The sequence below is a fragment of the Ascaphus truei genome, chromosome 20 (assembly GCF_040206685.1).
Source record: "Ascaphus truei isolate aAscTru1 chromosome 20, aAscTru1.hap1, whole genome shotgun sequence".
Lineage (NCBI taxonomy): Eukaryota > Metazoa > Chordata > Amphibia > Anura > Ascaphidae > Ascaphus > Ascaphus truei.
This window is the reverse complement of record NC_134502.1, coordinates 32,578,800-32,596,459: the sequence shown is the minus strand read 5'-3', so window position 1 is coordinate 32,596,459 and position 17,660 is coordinate 32,578,800. Positions and strand designations below refer to the sequence as shown.

General features: G+C 56.3%; 1 protein-coding gene across 1 annotated transcript in view; it reads right to left on the bottom strand.

The window, feature by feature from the left end:
* The window catches only part of PLD2 (phospholipase D2), a 61,307-nt gene that overhangs the window by 14,233 nt on the left and 29,414 nt on the right, over positions 1 to 17,660 (bottom strand). Inside the window, 11 exon segments of the mRNA XM_075577688.1 lie at positions 1,617 to 1,755; positions 4,251 to 4,424; positions 6,631 to 6,741; positions 8,455 to 8,533; positions 9,696 to 9,779; positions 11,536 to 11,685; positions 13,026 to 13,125; positions 13,128 to 13,177; positions 14,353 to 14,445; positions 15,230 to 15,288; positions 15,877 to 15,942. Coding sequence (XP_075433803.1) covers positions 1,617 to 1,755; positions 4,251 to 4,424; positions 6,631 to 6,741; positions 8,455 to 8,533; positions 9,696 to 9,779; positions 11,536 to 11,685; positions 13,026 to 13,125; positions 13,128 to 13,177; positions 14,353 to 14,445; positions 15,230 to 15,288; positions 15,877 to 15,942 — 1,105 coding nt within the window.

The window sequence follows — 17,660 nt, the reverse complement described above, 5'->3', positions numbered from 1 at the left end:
TCCCTCCCCCCGCAGGGTGACACAGTGACACAGACAGAAGGGAGCTATGAGCCTGTCCCTCCCCCCGCAGGGTGACACAGTGACACAGACAGAAGGGAGCTATGAGACTGTCCCTCCCCCCGCAGGGTGACACAGACAGAAGGGAGCTATGAGTCTGTCCCTCCCCCGCAGGGTGACACAGTGACATAGACAGAAGGGAGCTATGAGTCTGTCCCTCCCCCCGCAGGGTGACACAGTGACACAGACAGAAGGGAGCTATGAGCCTGTCCCTCCCCCCGCAGGGTGACACAGTGACACAGACAGAAGGGAGCTATGAGACTGTCCCTCCCCCCGCAGGGTGACACAGACAGAAGGGAGCTATGAGTCTGTCCCTCCCACGCAGGGTGACACAGACAGAAGGGAGCTATGAGACTGTCCCTCCCCCGCAGGGTGACACAGTGACATAGACAGAAGGGAGCTATGAGTCTGTCCCTCCCCCCGCAGGGTGACACAGTGACACAGACAGAAGGGAGCTATGAGCCTGTCCCTCCCCCCGCAGGGTGACACAGTGACACAGACAGAAGGGAGCTATGAGACTGTCCCTCCCCCCGCAGGGTGACACAGACAGAAGGGAGCTATGAGTCTGTCCCTCCCACGCAGGGTGACACAGACAGAAGGGAGCTATGAGACTGTCCCTCCCCCGCAGGGTGACACAGTGACACAGACAGAAGGGAGCTATGAGTCTGTCCCTCCCCCGCGGGGTGACACAGTGACACAGACAGAAGGGAGCTATGAGTCTGTCCCTCCCCCCGCAGGGTGACACAGTGACACAGATAGAAGGGAGCTATGAGTCTGTCCCTCACCCCGCAGGGTGACACAGTGACACAGACAGAAGGGAGCTATGAGTCTGTCCTTCCCCCTGCAGGGTGACACAGTGACACAGACAGAAGGGAGCTATGAGACTGTCCCTCCCCCTCAGGGTGACACAGACAGAAGGGAGCTATGAGCCTGTCCCTCCCCCCGCAGGGTGACACAGACAGAAGGGAGCTATGAGTCTGTCCCTCCCCCCACAGGGTGACACAGTGACACAGACAGAAGGGAGCTATGAGTCTGTCCCTCCCCCCCGCAGAGTGACACAGACAGAAGGGAGCTATGAGCCTGTCCCTTCCCCGCAGGGTGACACAGTGACACAGACAGAAGGGAGCTATGAGACTGTCCCTTCCCCGCAGGGTGACACAGTGACACAGACAGAAGGGAGCTATGAGACTGTCCCTCCCCCCGCAGGGTGACACAGTGACACAGACAGAAGGGAGCTATGAGCCTGTCCCTTCCCCGCAGGGTGACACAGTGACACAGACAGAAGGGAGCTATGAGCCTGTCCCTTCCCCCCGCAGGGTGACACAGTGACACAGACAGAAGGGAGCTATGAGACTGTCCCTCCCCCCGCAGGGTGACACAGTGACACAGACAGAAGGGAGCTATGAGCCTGTCCCTTCCCCGCAGGGTGACACAGTGACACAGACAGAAGGGAGCTATGAGTCTGTCCCTCCCCCCGCAGGGTGACACAGTGACACAGACAGAAGGGAGCTATGAGTCTGTCCCTCCCCCCGCAGGGTGACAGTGACTAAGTCCCCTACCTTCAAATGGCTTGTCCAGTTGCACCCAGTCTTTGAAGATGAGGTTACTGTAATCCTTGCCTAGCCACGTCTGGGTGACTGCGGGCGATTCTTCGGGTGACACGTCACCTCCGGGAGACCCATTCTGCCGAAAGACAAACTATGGGGACAGCAGGATGCGACCTTACAGGGACAGACAGAGAAGGAGCCAGAGGCGGACAGAGAGAAGAGAGGAATCAGAGAGAGCAACAGGAGGGGGTATCTGGGGTAATAGGAGGAGTTATAGGGGTTTTTTATGGGGTAATAGGAGGAGTTATAGGGAGGGGTTATATGGGGTAATAGGAGGAGTTATAGGGAGAGGTTACATGGGGTAATAGGAGGAGTTATAGGGAGAGGTTACATGGGGTAATAGGAGGAGTTATAGGGGGTTTTTATGGGGTAATAGGAGGAGTTATAGGGAGGGGTTATATGGGGTAATAGGAGGAGTTATAGGGAGCGGGTATATGGGGTAATAGGAGGAGTTATAGGGAGCGGTTATATGGGGTAATAGGAGGAGTTATAGGGAGCGGTTATATGGGGTAATAGGAGGAGTTATAGGGAGCGGTTATATGGGGTAATAGGAGGAGTTATAGGGAGCGGGTATATGGGGTAATAGGAGGAGTTATAGGGAGAGGGTATATGGGGTAATAGGAGGAGTTATAGGGAGCGGTTATATGGGGTAATAGGAGGAGTTATAGGGAGGGGTTATATGAGGTAATAGGAGGAGTTATAGGGAGGGGTTATATGGGGTAATAGGAGGAGTGATAGAGAGCGGTTATATGGGGTAATAGGAGGAGTTATAGGGAGCGGTTATATGGGGTAATAGGAGGAGTTATAGGGAGCGGGTATATGAGGTAATAGGAGGAGTTATAGGGAGTGGGTATATGGGGTAATAGGAGGAGTTATAGGGAGTGGGTATATGGGGTAATAGGAGGAGTTATAGGGAGAGGTTATAGGGGGTAATAGGAGGAGTTATAGGGGGTAATAGGAGGAGATATAGGGAGAGGTTATATGGGGTAATAGGGGGAGTTATAGGGAGCGGTTATATGGGGTAATAGGAGGAGTTATAGGGAGCGGTTATATGGGGTAATAGGAGGAGTTATAGGGAGCGGGTATATGGGGTAATAGGAGGAGTTATAGGGAGCGGTTATATGGGGTAATAGGAGGAGTTATAGGGAGCGGTTATATGGGGTAATAGGAGGAGTCATAGGGAGGGGTTTTATAGGGTAATAGGAGGAGTTATAGGGAGGGGTTTTATGGGGTAATAGGAGGAGTTATAGGGAGAGGTTATATGGGGTAATAGGAGGAGTTATAGGGAGAGGTTATATGGGGTAATAGGAGGAGTTATAGGGAGCGGTTATATGGGGTAATAGGAGGAGTTATAGGGAGCGGGTATATGGGGTAATAGGAGGAGATATAGGGAGCGGGTATATGGGGTAATAGGAGGAGTTATAGGGAGCGGGCATATGGGGTAATAGGAGGAGATATAGGGAGCGGGTATATGGGGTAATAGGAGGAGTTACAGGGAGCGGGTATATGGGGTAATAGGAGGAGTTATAGGGCGCGGGTATATGGGGTGATAGGAGGAGTTATAGGGAGGGGTTATATGGGGTAATAGGAGGAGATATAGAGAGCGGGTATATGGGGTAATAGGAGACGTTATAGGGAGCGGGTATATGGGGTAATAGGAGGAGATATAGGGAGCGGTTATATGGGGTAATAGGAGGAGTAATAGGGAGCGGGTATATGGGGTAATAGGAGGAGTTATAGGGAGCAGTTATATGGGGTAATAGGAGGAGTTATAGGGAGCGGTTATATGGGGTAATAGGAGGAGTTATAGGGAGCGGGTATATGGGGTAATAGGAGGAGTTATAGGGAGTGGTTATATGGGGTAATAGGAGGAGTTATAGGGAGTGGTTATATGGGGTAATAGGAGGAGTTATAGGGAGCGGTTATATGGGGTAATAGGAGGAGTTATAGGGAGCGGTTATATGGGGTAATAGGAGGAGTTATAGGGAGCGGTTATATGGGGTAATATGAGGAGTTATAGGGAGCGGTTATATGGGGTAATATGAGGAGTTATAGGGAGCGGTTATATGGGGTAATAGGAGGAGTTATAGGGAGCGGTTATATGGGGTAATAGGAGGAGTTATAGGGAGCGGTTATATGGGGTAATAGGAGGAGTTATAGGGAGCGGACATATGGGGTAATAGGAGGAGTTATAGGGAGCGGTTATATGGGGTAATAGGAGGAGTTATAGGGAGCGGTTATACGGGGTAATAGGAGGAGTTATAGGGAGTGGTTATATGGGGTAATAGGAGGAGTTATAGGGAGCGGTTATACGGGGTAATAGGAGGAGTTATAGGGAGGGGGGTATATGGGGTAATAGGAGGAGTTATAGGGAGCGGGTATATGGGGTAATAGGAGGAGTTATAGGGAGGGGGGTATATGGGTAATAGGAGGAGTTATAGGGAGCGGGTATATGGGGTAATAGGAGGAGTTATAGGGAGGGGTTATATGGGGTAATGGGAGGAGTTATAGGGAGCGGGTATATGGGGCAATAGCAGGAGATAAAGATATATAGCGAGCGGATATATAGGGCTGTGAGCAGGGTACCTGCTGGGTTGCCGAGGTCCCCATGTCCGTCAGTCGGTACCTGTGATCGTCCCAGCGCCCGTAGGCCAAGTCCAGGCCGCCCAGGAACACCACGGACTGGTCAATGGCCACCATCTTCTCGTGGTGCGCCCACAGGAGCACGGTGGAGGAGACGTGGTCTGGGTGACGCATCACCTGAGAGCGCGGGCGAGAGGGGTGTGAGGGCGAGGCGGGCACTGCCCGTGCTGTGTGTACATGGGGTAGGAGTGTGCGCGCGCTCACCTTGATGTTGGGGTGTAGTAGTGTGAGCGCGCTCACCTTGATGTTGGGGTGTAGTAGTGTGCGCGCGCTCACCTTGATGTTGGGGTGTAGTAGTGTGCGCGCGCTCACCTTGATGTTGGGGTAGAGTAGTGAGCGCGCTCACCTTGATGTTGGGGTGTAGTAGTGTGAGCGCGCTCACCTTGATGTTGGGGTGTAGTAGTGTGCGCGCGCTCACCTTGATGTTGGGGTGTAGTAGTGTGCGCGCGCTCACCTTGATGTTGGGGTAGAGTAGTGAGCGCGCTCACCTTGATGTTGGGGTGTAGTAGTGTGTGCGCGCTCACCTTGATGTTGGGGTGTAGTAGTGTGCGCACTCACCTTGATGTTGGGGTGTAGTAGTGTGCGTGCTCACCTTGATGTTGGGGTGTAGTAGTGCGCGCGCTCACCTTGATGTTGGGGTGTAATAGTGTGTGCGCGCGCTCACCTTGATGTTGGGGTGAAGTAGTGAGCGCGCGCTCACCTTGCTGTTGGGGTGTAATAGTGAGCGCGCTCACCTTGATGTTGGGGTGTAGTAGTGTGCACGCTCACCTTGTTGTTGGGGTGTAGTAGTGCGCGCGTGCTCACCTTGATGTTGGGGTGTAATAGTGAGCGCGCTCACCTTGATGTTGAGGTGTAGTAGTGAGCGCGCGCTCACCTTGATGTTGGGGTGTAGAAGTGTGTGCGCTCACCTTGATGTTGGGGTGTAGTAGTGTGCACGCTCACCTTGTTGTTGGGGTGTAGTAGTGCGCGCGTGCTCACCTTGATGTTGGGGTGTAATAGTGAGCGCGCTCACCTTGATGTTGGGGTGTAGTAGTGTGTGCACGCGCTCATCTTGATGTTGAGGTGTAGTAGTGCGCGCGCTCACCTTGATGTTGAGGTGTAGTAGTGTGCGCGCTCACCTTGCTGTTGGGGTATAGTAGTGTGTGCACGCGCTCACCTTGATGTTGGGGTGTAGTAGTGCGCGCGCTCACCTTGATGTTGGGGTGTAGAAGTGAGCGCGCGCTCACCTTGATGTTGGGGTGTAGTAGTGTGCGCGCGCGCTCACCTTGATGTTGGGGTGTAGTAGTGCACGCGCTCACCTTGATGTTGGGGTGTAGTAGTGCACGCGCTCACCTTGATGTTGGGGTAGAGTAGTGCACGCGCTCACCTTGATGTTGGGGTGTAGTAGTGCGCGCGCTCACCTTGATGTTGGGGTGTAGAAGTGAGCGCGCGCTCACCTTGATGTTGGGGTGTAGTAGTGTGCGCGCGCGCTCACCTTGATGTTGGGGTGTAGTAGTGCACGCGCTCACCTTGATGTTGGGGTGTAGTAGTGCACGCGCTCACCTTGATGTTGGGGTAGAGTAGTGCACGCGCTCACCTTGATGTTGGGGTGTAGTAGTGAGCGCGCTCACCTTGATGTTGGGGTGTTGTAGTGTGCGCGCGCGCTCACCTTGATGTTGGGGTGTAGTAGTGCACGCGCTCACCTTGATGTTGGGGTGTAGTAGTGCACGCGCTCACCTTGATGTTGGGGTGTAGTAGTGCGCGCGCTCACCTTGATGTTGGGGTGTAGTAGTGTGCGCTCGCGCTCACCTTGATGTCGGGGTGTAGTAGTGAGCACGCGCTCACCTTGATGTCGGGGTGTAGTAGTGAGCGCGCGCTCACCTTGATGTTGGGGTGTAGTAGTGCGCGCGCTCACCTTGATGTTGGGGTGTAGTAGTGCGCGCGCTCACCTTGATGTTGGGGTGTAGTAGTGCACGCGCTCACCTTGATGTTGGGGTGTAGTAGTGCACGCGCTCACCTTGATGTTGGGGTGTGGTAGTGCGCGCGCTCACCTTGATGTTGGGGTGTAGTAGTGCGCGCGCTCAACCTTGATGTTGGGGTGTAGTAGTGTGTGCGCGCGCGCTCACCTTGATGTCGGGGTGTAGTAGTGAGCGCGCGCTCACCTTGATGTTGGGGTGTAGTAGTGCGCGCGCTCACCTTGATGTTGGGGTGTAGTAGTGTGTGCACGCGCTCACCTTGATGTTGGGGTGTAGTAGTGTGCACGCGCTCACCTTGATGTTGGGGTGTAGTAGTGTGTGCACGCGCTCACCTTGATGTTGGGGTGTAGTAGTGTGCACGCGCTCACCTTGATGTTGGGGTGTAGTAGCATCAATGTTCTCTTGCTGTAGCCGCTGTTTATTCCGAGCGCCAACTCTACCTCCTTAAACAGCAGGACACAGACCCGTACCCCGGCCTCCTGTTATACAGAGGGGACCTTTAACCACTACACCACCCGCAGAGCATCCTGTACTAATCGCAGCGCCACACACACACATACACACACAGTATCCTGTACTAATCCCAGCGCCACACACACACAGCATCCTGTACTAATCCCAGCTCTGCACACACAGCATCCTGTACTAATCCCAGCGCCACACACACAGCATCCTGTACTAATCCCAGCGCCACACACACAGCATCCTGTACTAATCCCAGCTCTGCACACACAGCATCCTGTACTAATCCCAGCTCTGCACACACAGCATCCTGTACTAATCCCAGCTCTGCACACACAGCATCCTGTGCTAATCCCAGCGCCACACACACACACACAGCATCCTGTACTAATCCCAGCTCCACACACACATACACACACACACACACACACACACACACACACACACACACACACACACACACACACACACACACACACACACACAGCATCCTGTACTAATCCCAGCGCCACACACACAGTATCCTGTACTAATCCCAGCTCTGCACACACAGCATCCTGTACTAATCCCAGCTCCACACACACACAGCATCCTGTACTAATCCCAGCGCCACACACACACAGTATCCTGTACTAATCCCAGCGCCACACACACACAGCATCCTGTACTAATCCCAGTGCCACACACACACACACAGCATCCTGTACTAATACCAGCTCCCCACACACACAGCATCCTGTACTAATCCCAGCGCCACACACAGTATCCTGTACTAATCCCAGCGCCACACACACACAGCACCCTGCACTAATCCCAGCGCCACACACACACACACACAGTATCCTGTACTAATCCCAGCGCCACACACACACAGCACCCTGCACTAATCCCAGCGCCACACACAGTATCCTGTACTAATCCCAGCTCTGCACACACAGCATCCTGTACTAATCCCAGCGCCACACACACACACACAGCATCCTGTCTAATCCCAGCACTGCACACACAGCATCCTGTACTAATCCCAGCGCCACACACAGTATCCTGTACTAATCCCAGCGCCACACACACACAGCACCCTGCACTAATCCCAGCGCCACACACACACACACACAGTATCCTGTACTAATACCAGCGCCACACACACACAGCACCCTGCACTAATCCCAGCGCCACACACAGTATCCTGTACTAATCCCAGCGCCACACACACACACACACAGTATCCTGTACTAATACCAGCGCCACACACACACAGCACCCTGCACTAATCCCAGCGCCACACACACACACACACAGCATCCTGTACTAATCCCAGCACTGCACACACAGTATCCTGTACTAATCCCAGCGCCACACACACACAGTATCCTGTACTAATCCCAGCCGCACGCACGCGTGCACACACGCACGCACACACACACGCACACACGCACACACGCACGCACACACGCACGCACACACACACGCACACACGCACGCACACACGCACGCACACACACACGCACACACGCACGCACACACGCACGCACACACACACGCACGCACACACGCACGCACACACACACGCACGCACACACACACGCACACACGCACGCACACACGCACGCACACACACACGCACGCACACACACACGCACACACACACGCACACACGCACACACACACGCACACACGCACACACACTCACACACACACTCACACACACACACACGCACACACACACGCACCGCCTTGCGTTTCAGGATAATATCCAGCCGCCAGTCATCGTTGTCCGCCGGGCGCTTTAGATGCACTTCCGGGCTGAGCCTGCAGGGCAGAGCGACGCCATTACTAGGTTAGTATCAGAGGCCCCCCCGAGTATCAGAGAGGGCCCCCCCCCGAGTATCAGAGAGGGCCCCCCCCGAGTATCAGAGAGGGCCCCCCCCCCCCCCCCCGAGTATCAGAGAGCCCCCCCCCTCGTTCCTACCGATTAGTGGGGCGATACAGCGTTCCTACCGATTAGTGGGGCGATACAGCGTTCCTACCGATTAGTGGGGCGATACAGCGTTCCTACCGATTAGTGGGGCGATACAGCGTTCCTACCGATTAGTGGGGCGATACAGCGTTCCTACCGATTAGTGGGGCGATACAGCGTTCCTACCGATTAGTGGGGCGATACAGCGTTCCTACCGATTAGTGGGGCGATACAGCGTTCCTACCGATTAGTGGGGCGATACAGCGTTCCTACCGATTAGTGGGGCGATACAGCGTTCCTACCGATTAGTGGGGCGATACAGCGTTCCTACCGATTAGTGGGGCGATACAGCGTTCCTACCGATTAGTGGGGCGATACAGCGTTCCTACCGATTAGTGGGGCGATACAGCGTTCCTACCGATTAGTGGTGCGATACAGCGTTCCTACCGATTAGTGGGGCGATACAGCGTTCCTACCGATTAGTGGGGCGATACAGCGTTCCTACCGATTAGTGGTGCGATACAGCGTTCCTACCGATTAGTGGGGCGATACAGCGTTCCTACCGATTAGTGGGGCGATACAGCGTTCCTACCGATTAGTGGGGCGATACAGCGTTCCTACCGATTAGTGGGGCGATACAGCGTTCCTACCGATTAGTGGGGCGATACAGCGTTCCTACCGATTACTGGGGCGATACAGCGTTCCTACCGATTAGTGGGGCGATACAGCGTTCCTACCGATTAGTGGGGCGATACAGCGTTCCTACCGATTAGTGGGGCGATACAGCGTTCCTACCGATTAGTGGGGCGATACAGCGTTCCTACCGATTAGTGGGGCGATACAGCGTTCCTACCGATTAGTGGGGCGATACAGCGTTCCTACCGATTAGTGGGGCGATACAGCGTTCCTACCGATTAGTGGGGCGATACAGCGTTCCTACCGATTAGTGGGGCGATACAGCGTTCCTACCGATTAGTGGGGCGATACAGCAGCACTCCCCCAGCCCAGACTCACCACCAGTCCGTGATAAAGATCTCCTCCCGCGCCTGCATTAACGCGTCAGCTACCGCGGCAAAATAACTAGCGCCATTAACAAACCTAGAGGGGAGAGAGAGAGGGGGAGGGGGGAGAGAGGAGGGAGAGCGAGGGGGAGAGAGGAGGGAGAGAGAGAGGAGAGAGGAGGGAGAGAGAGAGGGAGAGAGAGAGAGAGGGAGAGAGAGGGGGAGCAAGGGAGGGAGGGGGAGAGAGAGAGGGGGAGAGAGAGGAGGGAGAGAGAGAGGAGGGAGAGAGAGAGAGGGAGGAGAGAGAGAGAGGAGGGAGAGAGAGAGAGTTGGAGAGAGAGAGAGTTGGAGAGAGAGAGTGGAGAGAGAGAGTTGGGAGAGAGAGAGAGTTGGAGAGAGAGAGAGTTGGAGAGAGAGAGAGTTGGAGAGAGAGGAGAGCAAGGGAGGATGGGGAGAGAGAGGGGGAGAGAGAGGGGGAGAGAGGAGGAGAGAGAGAGGGGGAGAGAGGAGAGCAAGGAGGAGGGGGAGAGAGAGGGGAGAGGAGGAGAGAGAGGGGAGAGAGGAGGAAGAGAGAGGAAAGCAAGGGAGGAGGGAGAGAGGAGGGAGAGAGAGAGGAGAGAGGAGGGAGAGAGAGGGGAGAGAGGAGGAGGAGGGAGAGAGAGGAGAGAGGAGGGAGAGAGAGAGAGGGAGAGAGAGAGAGGAGGGAGAGAGAGAGGAGAGAGAGGAGTGAGAGAGAGAGAGTTGGAGAGAGGAGAGTTGGAGAGAGAGTTGGAGAGAGAGAGAGTTGGAGAGAGAGAGAGTTGGAGAGAGAGAGAGTTGGAGAGAGAGAGAGTTGGAGAGAGAGAGAGTTGGAGAGAGAGAGTTGGAGAGAGAGAGAGTTGGAGAGAGAGAGAGTTGGAGAGAGAGGAGAGTTGGGGAGAGAGGGAGCAGGGAGGATGGGGAGAGAGAGGGGGGGGGAGAGGGGGGAGAGAGGAGGAAGAGGGGGAGAGAGAGGGGGAGAGGAGGGGGATTGAGAGTGGGAGAGAGAGTTGGAGAGAGGGGGAGAGGAGGGGGAGGGAGGAGGGGGAGAGAGGGGGGAGAGAGGAGGGAGAGAGAGGGGGAGAGAGGAGAGCAAGGGAGGAGGGGGAGAGTGGGGAGAGGAGGGAGAGAGAGAGGGGGGAGAGGGAGGAAGAGAGAGGAAAGCAAGGGGAGAGGGGAGAGAGGAGAGAGTGGGGGAGAGAGGAGGGGGAGAGAGGGAGGGGAGAGAGAGAGGGGGGGAGAGAGAGGGGGGAGAGAGAGGAGGGGGAGAGAGAGGAGGGGAGAGAGAGGAGGGGAGAGAGGATGGGAGAGAGGGGGGGAGAGAGAGAGAGGAGGAGAGAGAGAGGAGAGCAAGGAGGAGGAGGGGGAGAGAGAGAGGAGAGAGGGGGAGAGAGGAAAGCAAGGGAGGAGGGGGAGAGAGAGAGAGAGAGGGAGAGAGAGGAGGAGGAGAGAGAGAGAGGGGGAGGAGGAGGGGGAGAGAGAGATAAACAGATAGATACAGATAGACACCACCTATATGTATATGGCAGGTTACACCCCTATATGTATATGGCAGGTTACACCCCTATATGTATATGGCAGGTTACACCCCTATATGTATATGGCAGTTACACCCCTATATGTATATGGCAGTTACAACCCTATATGTATATGGGCAGGTTACACCCCTATATGTATATGGCAGGTTACACCCCTATATGTATATGGCAGGGTTACACCCCTATATGTATATGGCAGGTTACACCCCTATATGTATATGGCAGGTTACACCCCTATATGTATATGGCAGTTACACCCCTATATGTATATGGCAGGTTACAGCCTGGCATCCTTACCACCTCACTTGGCTCTTCTCCCTCACTGGGGCAAATGCGTCGAATCGGTGAGTGCTCAGGAAATCCTTCCCATGATCCTCAGCATGCTGATTGATCTGCTGTCCCCACCAGCGAGCCTCCCGATACCCACTGTACTTCAGGATCAGGGACCTACAGGGGCCACAGCGGGATCAGGGACATCTCACGCAGTCCCAGGGCCGCCGACAGGGGGGGACAGCCAGGACTGCAGTCCCGGGCCCGACCACAGCGGGATCAGGGACATCTCACACAGTCCCCAGGGCCGCCGACAGGGGGGGACAGCCAGGCCTGCAGTCCCGGGCCCGGCCACAGCGGGATCAGGGACATCTCACACACAGTCCCAGGGCCGCCGACAGGGCGGGGACAGCCAGGCCTGCAGTCCCGGGCCCGACCACAGCGGGATCAGGGACATCTCACACACAGTCCCAGGGCCGCCGACAGGGGGGGACAGCCAGGCCTGCAGTCCCGGGCCCGACCACAGCGGGATCAGGGACATCTCACACACAGTCCCAGGGCCGCCGACAGGGGGGGGGGGGACAGCCAGGACTGCAGTCCCGGGCCCGGCCAGTGAGAACAGGGACATCTCACACAGTCCCAGGGGCCGCCGACAGGGGGGGGGGGGACAGCCAGGACTGCAGTCCCGGGCCCGGCCAGTGAGAACAGGGACATCTCACACAGTCCCAGGGCCGCCGACAGGGGGGGGGGGACAGCCAGGACTGCAGTCCTGGGCCCGGCCAGTGAGAACAGGGACATCTCACACAGTCCCAGGGCCGCCGACAGGGGGGGGACAGCCAGGCCTGCAGTCCCGGGCCTGACCACAGCGGGATCAGGGACATCTCACACAGTCCCAGGCCGCCGACAGGGGGGGGGACAGCCAGTCATTAGGTCACTTTGCCCCTACGTGGGACTGACCCTTTAACCCATTAACCACGTCCCTGTCATTAGGTCACTTGCCCCTACGTGGGACTGTCCCTTTAACCCATTAACCACGTCCCTGTCATTAGGTCACTTGGCCCCTACGTGGGACTGTCCCTTTAACCCATTAAACACGCCCCTGTCATTAGGTCACTTTGCCCCTACGTGGGACTGACCCTTTAACCCATTACACACGTCCCTGTCATTAGGTCACTTTGCCCCTACGTGGGACTGACCCTTTAACCCATTAAACACGTCCCTGTCATTAGGTCACTTTGCCCCTACGTGGGACTGACCCTTTAACCCATTAACCACGTCCCTGTCATTAGGTCACTTGGCCCCCTACGTGGGACTGTCCCTTTAACCCATTAAACACGCCCCTGTCATTAGGTCACTTTGCCCCTACGTGGGACTGACCCTTTAACCCATTAACCACGTCCCTGTCATTAGGTCACTTGGCCCCTACGTGGGACTGTCCCTTTAACCCATTAAACACATCCCTGTCATTAGGTCACTTGGCTACTACGTGGGACTGACCCATACAATTGCCCAGTTACCTGGAGAAGTTCTCGATCCTGACCCCATACTTGGTATCGGTGGATTTTTTACCCACTTGGACCCCGAATCCCGGGTCAAAGAGCAGCACGAAGGAGACTTCCCGGAGTCGGGCTTCAGGTAGAGCAGAAAGGAATCTTTCACCACCAGCCACCTAGAGAGAGGGCACAGGACGTCCCAACAGTGTCACGTGCAACCCCGGCGCTAATCCCAGCTCCTCCCCCCACCCTGCTTCTTATAATACACCTCCCCCCGCCCTGCTTCTTATAATACACCTCCCCCCGCCCTGCTTCTTATAATACACCTCCCCCCGCCCTGCTTCTTATAATACACCTCCCCCCGCCCTGCTTCTTATAATACTCCTCCCCGTTCCCAATACTCCTCCTCCCCCGTTCCCAATACTCCTCCTCCCCCGTTCCCAATACTCCTCCTCCCCCGTTCCCAATACTCCTCCTCCCCCGTTCCCAATACTCCTCCTCCCCCGTTCCCAATACTCCTCCTCCCCGTTCCCAATACTCCTCCTCCCCCGTTCCCAATACTCCTCCTCCCCCGTTCCCAATACTCCTCCTCCCCCGTTCCCAATACTCCTCCTCCCCCGTTCCCAATACTCCTCCTCCCCCGTTCCCAATACTCCTCCTCCCCCGTTCCCGATACTCCTCCTCCTCCTCCCCCGGTTCCGATACTCCTCCTCCCCCGTTCCCGATACTCCTCCCCCCCCGTTTCTGATACTCTTCCTCTCTCCCCCCCCCGTTCCCAATACTCCTCCTCCCCCGTTCCCAATACTCCTCCTCCCCCGTTCCAATACTCCTCCTCCCCCGTTCCCAATACTCCTCCTCCCCCGTTCCCAATACTCCTCCTCCCCCGTTCCCAATACTCCTCCTCCCCCGTTCCCAATACTCCTCCTCCCCCGTTCCCAATACTCCTCCTCCTCCCGTTCCCAATACTCCTCCTCCCCGTTCCCGATACTCCTTCTCCCCCGTTTTCTGATACTCTTCCTCTCTCCCCCCCCGTTTCTGATACTCTTCCTCTCTCCCCCCCCCCCGTTTCTGATACTCTTCCTCTCTCCCCCCCCCCCCAGTGTAAAATTGATTGCAAATAAATGCTATTTTTTTTAAATGAACATAAATCACAATTTAGGTTTTTTTGGGCACATTTGATAAGGTTTTAAAAATCCCGTCACAACGTCTGCGGATCCTATTCTCTTTATGTTGGGAAATAGATATATTTGTATATTTTATTTGGAGGAAAATATTCACGCGCGGTGCGGTTTCTAAGAAGTTGCGGAGAGGGGGGGGGGGGCGTTTTAAAGATGGCCGCCCTGGGACTCACCTCTTGGACCAGCGGTAGCAGATCTGGTGATGGCCGAAGCAGTTCAGGCCTTGAATGCGATGACCTCCTGACCGTTTCACGATGAAGCCTTCCCTGCGGGGGGGGGGGGGCGATGGGGAGAGAGAGAGCGAGAGAGAGCGAGAGAGAGCGAGAGAGAGCGAGAGAGAGCGAGAGAGAGAGCGAGAGAGCGAGAGAGAGCGAGAGAGAGCGAGAGAGAGCGAGAGAGAGCGAGAGAGAGCGAGAGAGAGCGAGAGAGAGCGAGAGAGAGCGAGAGAGAGAGAGCGAGCGAGCGAGAGAGAGAGAGCGAGAGAGAGAGAGCGAGCGAGCGAGAAAGAAAGAGAGAGAGAGAGAGAGAGAGAGAGAGAGAGAGAGAGAGAGAGAGAAAGAAAGAGAGAAAGAAAGAGAGAAAGAAAGAGAAAGAAAGAGAGAGACGAAGGGGGGGAGAGAGAGTGAGTGGGGAAGGGTAGAGAGAGAGTGAGTGGGGAAGGGGAGAGAGAGTGAGTGGGGAAGGGGAGAGAGAGTGAGTGGGGAAGGGGAGAGAGAATGAGTGGGAAGGGGAGAGAGAATGAGTGGGGAAGGGGGGAGAGAGAGTGTGAGTGGGGAGAGAGTGTGAGTGGGGAAGGGGGAGAGAGTGTGAGTGGGGAAGGGGAGAGAGTAGATCCGATGCCTAGAGTTACTATGGTAACCAAGATGGCTGCCGAGGCCCGTTGAATGGGCGGCTTGGATTGAGCCAATGTTTTGATCAGCAAAACTGCTGTCAAGAGAGCGCAGGGTGGGGCTGTTAGGGTAATTAACATGGCTTCCAGTGGGGCATTAAATGAGGTGTGATGTTGCCACGGTTTCCAAGGTGGCCTCCTCGGCCTAGTAATAGACTCACAGTCCTTTAGGTCCCAGGTCCGCAATGAAGGAGAATTGGCTGACTTCCAGGAACTCCATCTGGAAGAGAAGGACGCGCGGTCAAGGTCACGGAACACAGGCCCGGAACACAGGCCCGGGTACACAGGCCCAGTACACAGGCCCAGTACACAGGCCCAGTACACAGGCCCAGTACACAGCCCCAGTACACAGCCCCAGTACACAGCCCCAGTACACAGCCCCAGTACACAGGCTCGGTAACCAGGGAGGGGAGGTGAGAGAAACCTTGAGCCTGAGAAACCCAGTGTTGAGACTGGATCCAAAGCCAGACAGAATCAGGATCCAGAACCAAGGGAAGAGAGAACCAGGATCCACAACCAAGGCAGAGAACCAGGATCCAGAACCAAGGCAAAAAAAAAAAAAAGAGAGAGAGAGATCCAGAAAAAGAGCAATAACAAGAGAAACAGGATCCAGAACAAGTGAAGAACCCCAAACCAGGGCCTAGCAAAAGAAAATAAAGTACTAGAGTAGGATCTAGAACCAACAATGAAGCTACCATCAGATCCAAAGCTGGGTGAGGCCCTGACACATTCCAGACAGCAGAATTAGGGGAGAGAACCCAACGTCCAACTCCCATTCCCAGCTGCGCGATGGTGGACACCAGCTCACCATGGCGTGGTAGTTACGGTAGAAGGACTTGGCCAGCAGGACATTGAGGTATTCTTCCAGGTACTTCTGTACGAGAGGGGACAAGATGCAAGGGCTGTAACACTGTATAGTATGGAGCTGGGGTACGAGGGCATCCCCGGTATACTGCTCCCTTACCCATTAAACACATCCCTGTCATTAGGTCACTTTGCTCCTACGTGGGACTGACCCTTTAACCCATTAAACACATCCCTGTCATTAGGTCACTTTGCCCCTACGTGGACTGACCCTTTAACCCATTAAACACGTCCCTGTCATTAGGTCACTTTGCTCCTACGTGGGACTGACCCTTTAACCCATTAATAACGTCCCTGTCATTAGGTCACTTTGCCCCTACATGGGACTGACCCTTTAACCCATTAAACACGTCCCTGTCATTAGGTCACTTTGCTCCTACGTGGGACGGACCCTCTAACGTACCTGTTTGCTGGATGTCCGCCTGGATAAGTCCCCGGTGGCGTGGGGCAGAGATGGCATCATCTCCACGGTAGTCGTTTCCACGTGGACCTCGTCACGGCAAAACTGGGGGGACACGCAAAGACTCAGTCGCGACACAAATGGGCCACGGGGGCTGAAGAGAGAGGTGGCCGAGCGATGGGGGGGGGGGGGTGGAAGAGACAGCAGAGGGAGGCCCAGAGGGGGGGGGGGGAAGAGAGAGGAGGCCCAGAGGGGGGGGGGGGGGGGAAGAGAGAGGAGGCCCAGAGGGGGGGAAGAGAGAGGAGGCCCAGAGGTGGGGGGGGAGGAGAGAGGAGGCCCAAAGGGGGGGGGAAGAGAGAGGAGGCCCAGAGGGGGGGGGGAAGAGAGAGGAGGCCCAAAGGGGGGGGGGAAGAGAGAGGAGGCCCAAAGGGGGGGGGGGGGAAGAGAGAGGAGGCCCCAGAGGGGCGGGAAGAGAGAGGAGGCCCAGAGGGGGGGGGGGGGAGAAAGAGAGAGGAGGCCCAGAGGGGGGGGGGGGGGAAGAGAGAGGAGGCCCAGAGGGGGGGGGGAGGAGAGAGAGGAGGCCCAGAGGGGGGGAGGGTAACGAGAGAGGAGGCCCAGAGGGGGGGGGGGGGAGAGAGAGGAGGCCCAGAGGGGGGGGGGAAGAGAGAGGAGCCCCAGAGGGGGGGAGGGGGGGAAGAGAGAGGAGGCCCAAAGGGGGGGGAAGAGAGAGGAGGCCCAGAGGGGGGGGGAAGAGAGAGGAGGCCCAGAGGGGGGGGGGAAGAGAGAGGAGGCCCCAGAGGGGGGGGGGGAAGAGAGAGGAGGCCCAGAGGGGGGGGGGGGAGAAAGAGAGAGGAGGCCCAGAGGGGGGGGGGGGAAGAAAGAGAGAGGAGGCCCAGAGGGGGGGGGGGGGGAAGAAAGAGAGAGGAGGCCCAGAGGGGGGGGGGGGAGAAAGAGAGAGGAGCCCCAGGGGGGGGGGGGAGAAGAAATAGAGAGGAGGCCCAGAGGGGGGGGGGGGGGGAGAGAGAGGAGGCCCAGAGGGGGGAAAGAGAGAGGAGGCCCAGAGGGGGGAAAAGAGAGGAGGCCCAGAGGGGGGAAGAGAGGAGGTGGCTGGGTGTGGTCTCAGGATGTGAAGATAAGCTAGGCCCGGGGAAACATTAGGCTTCACCAGGCGCTAGGCCGCAGGCCTGCACAGTTACCGTGCCAGCGGGTTGAGGGGCAGCAGGGAGACGAAGATCTTGTGTCGGAGGAGATCGCGGTGAAGCTCCTGGAAGTGCTTGAATTTCTTTTTAATTGTCCACTTAAAATGGCCGTGGGTCAGCTGTACGGAG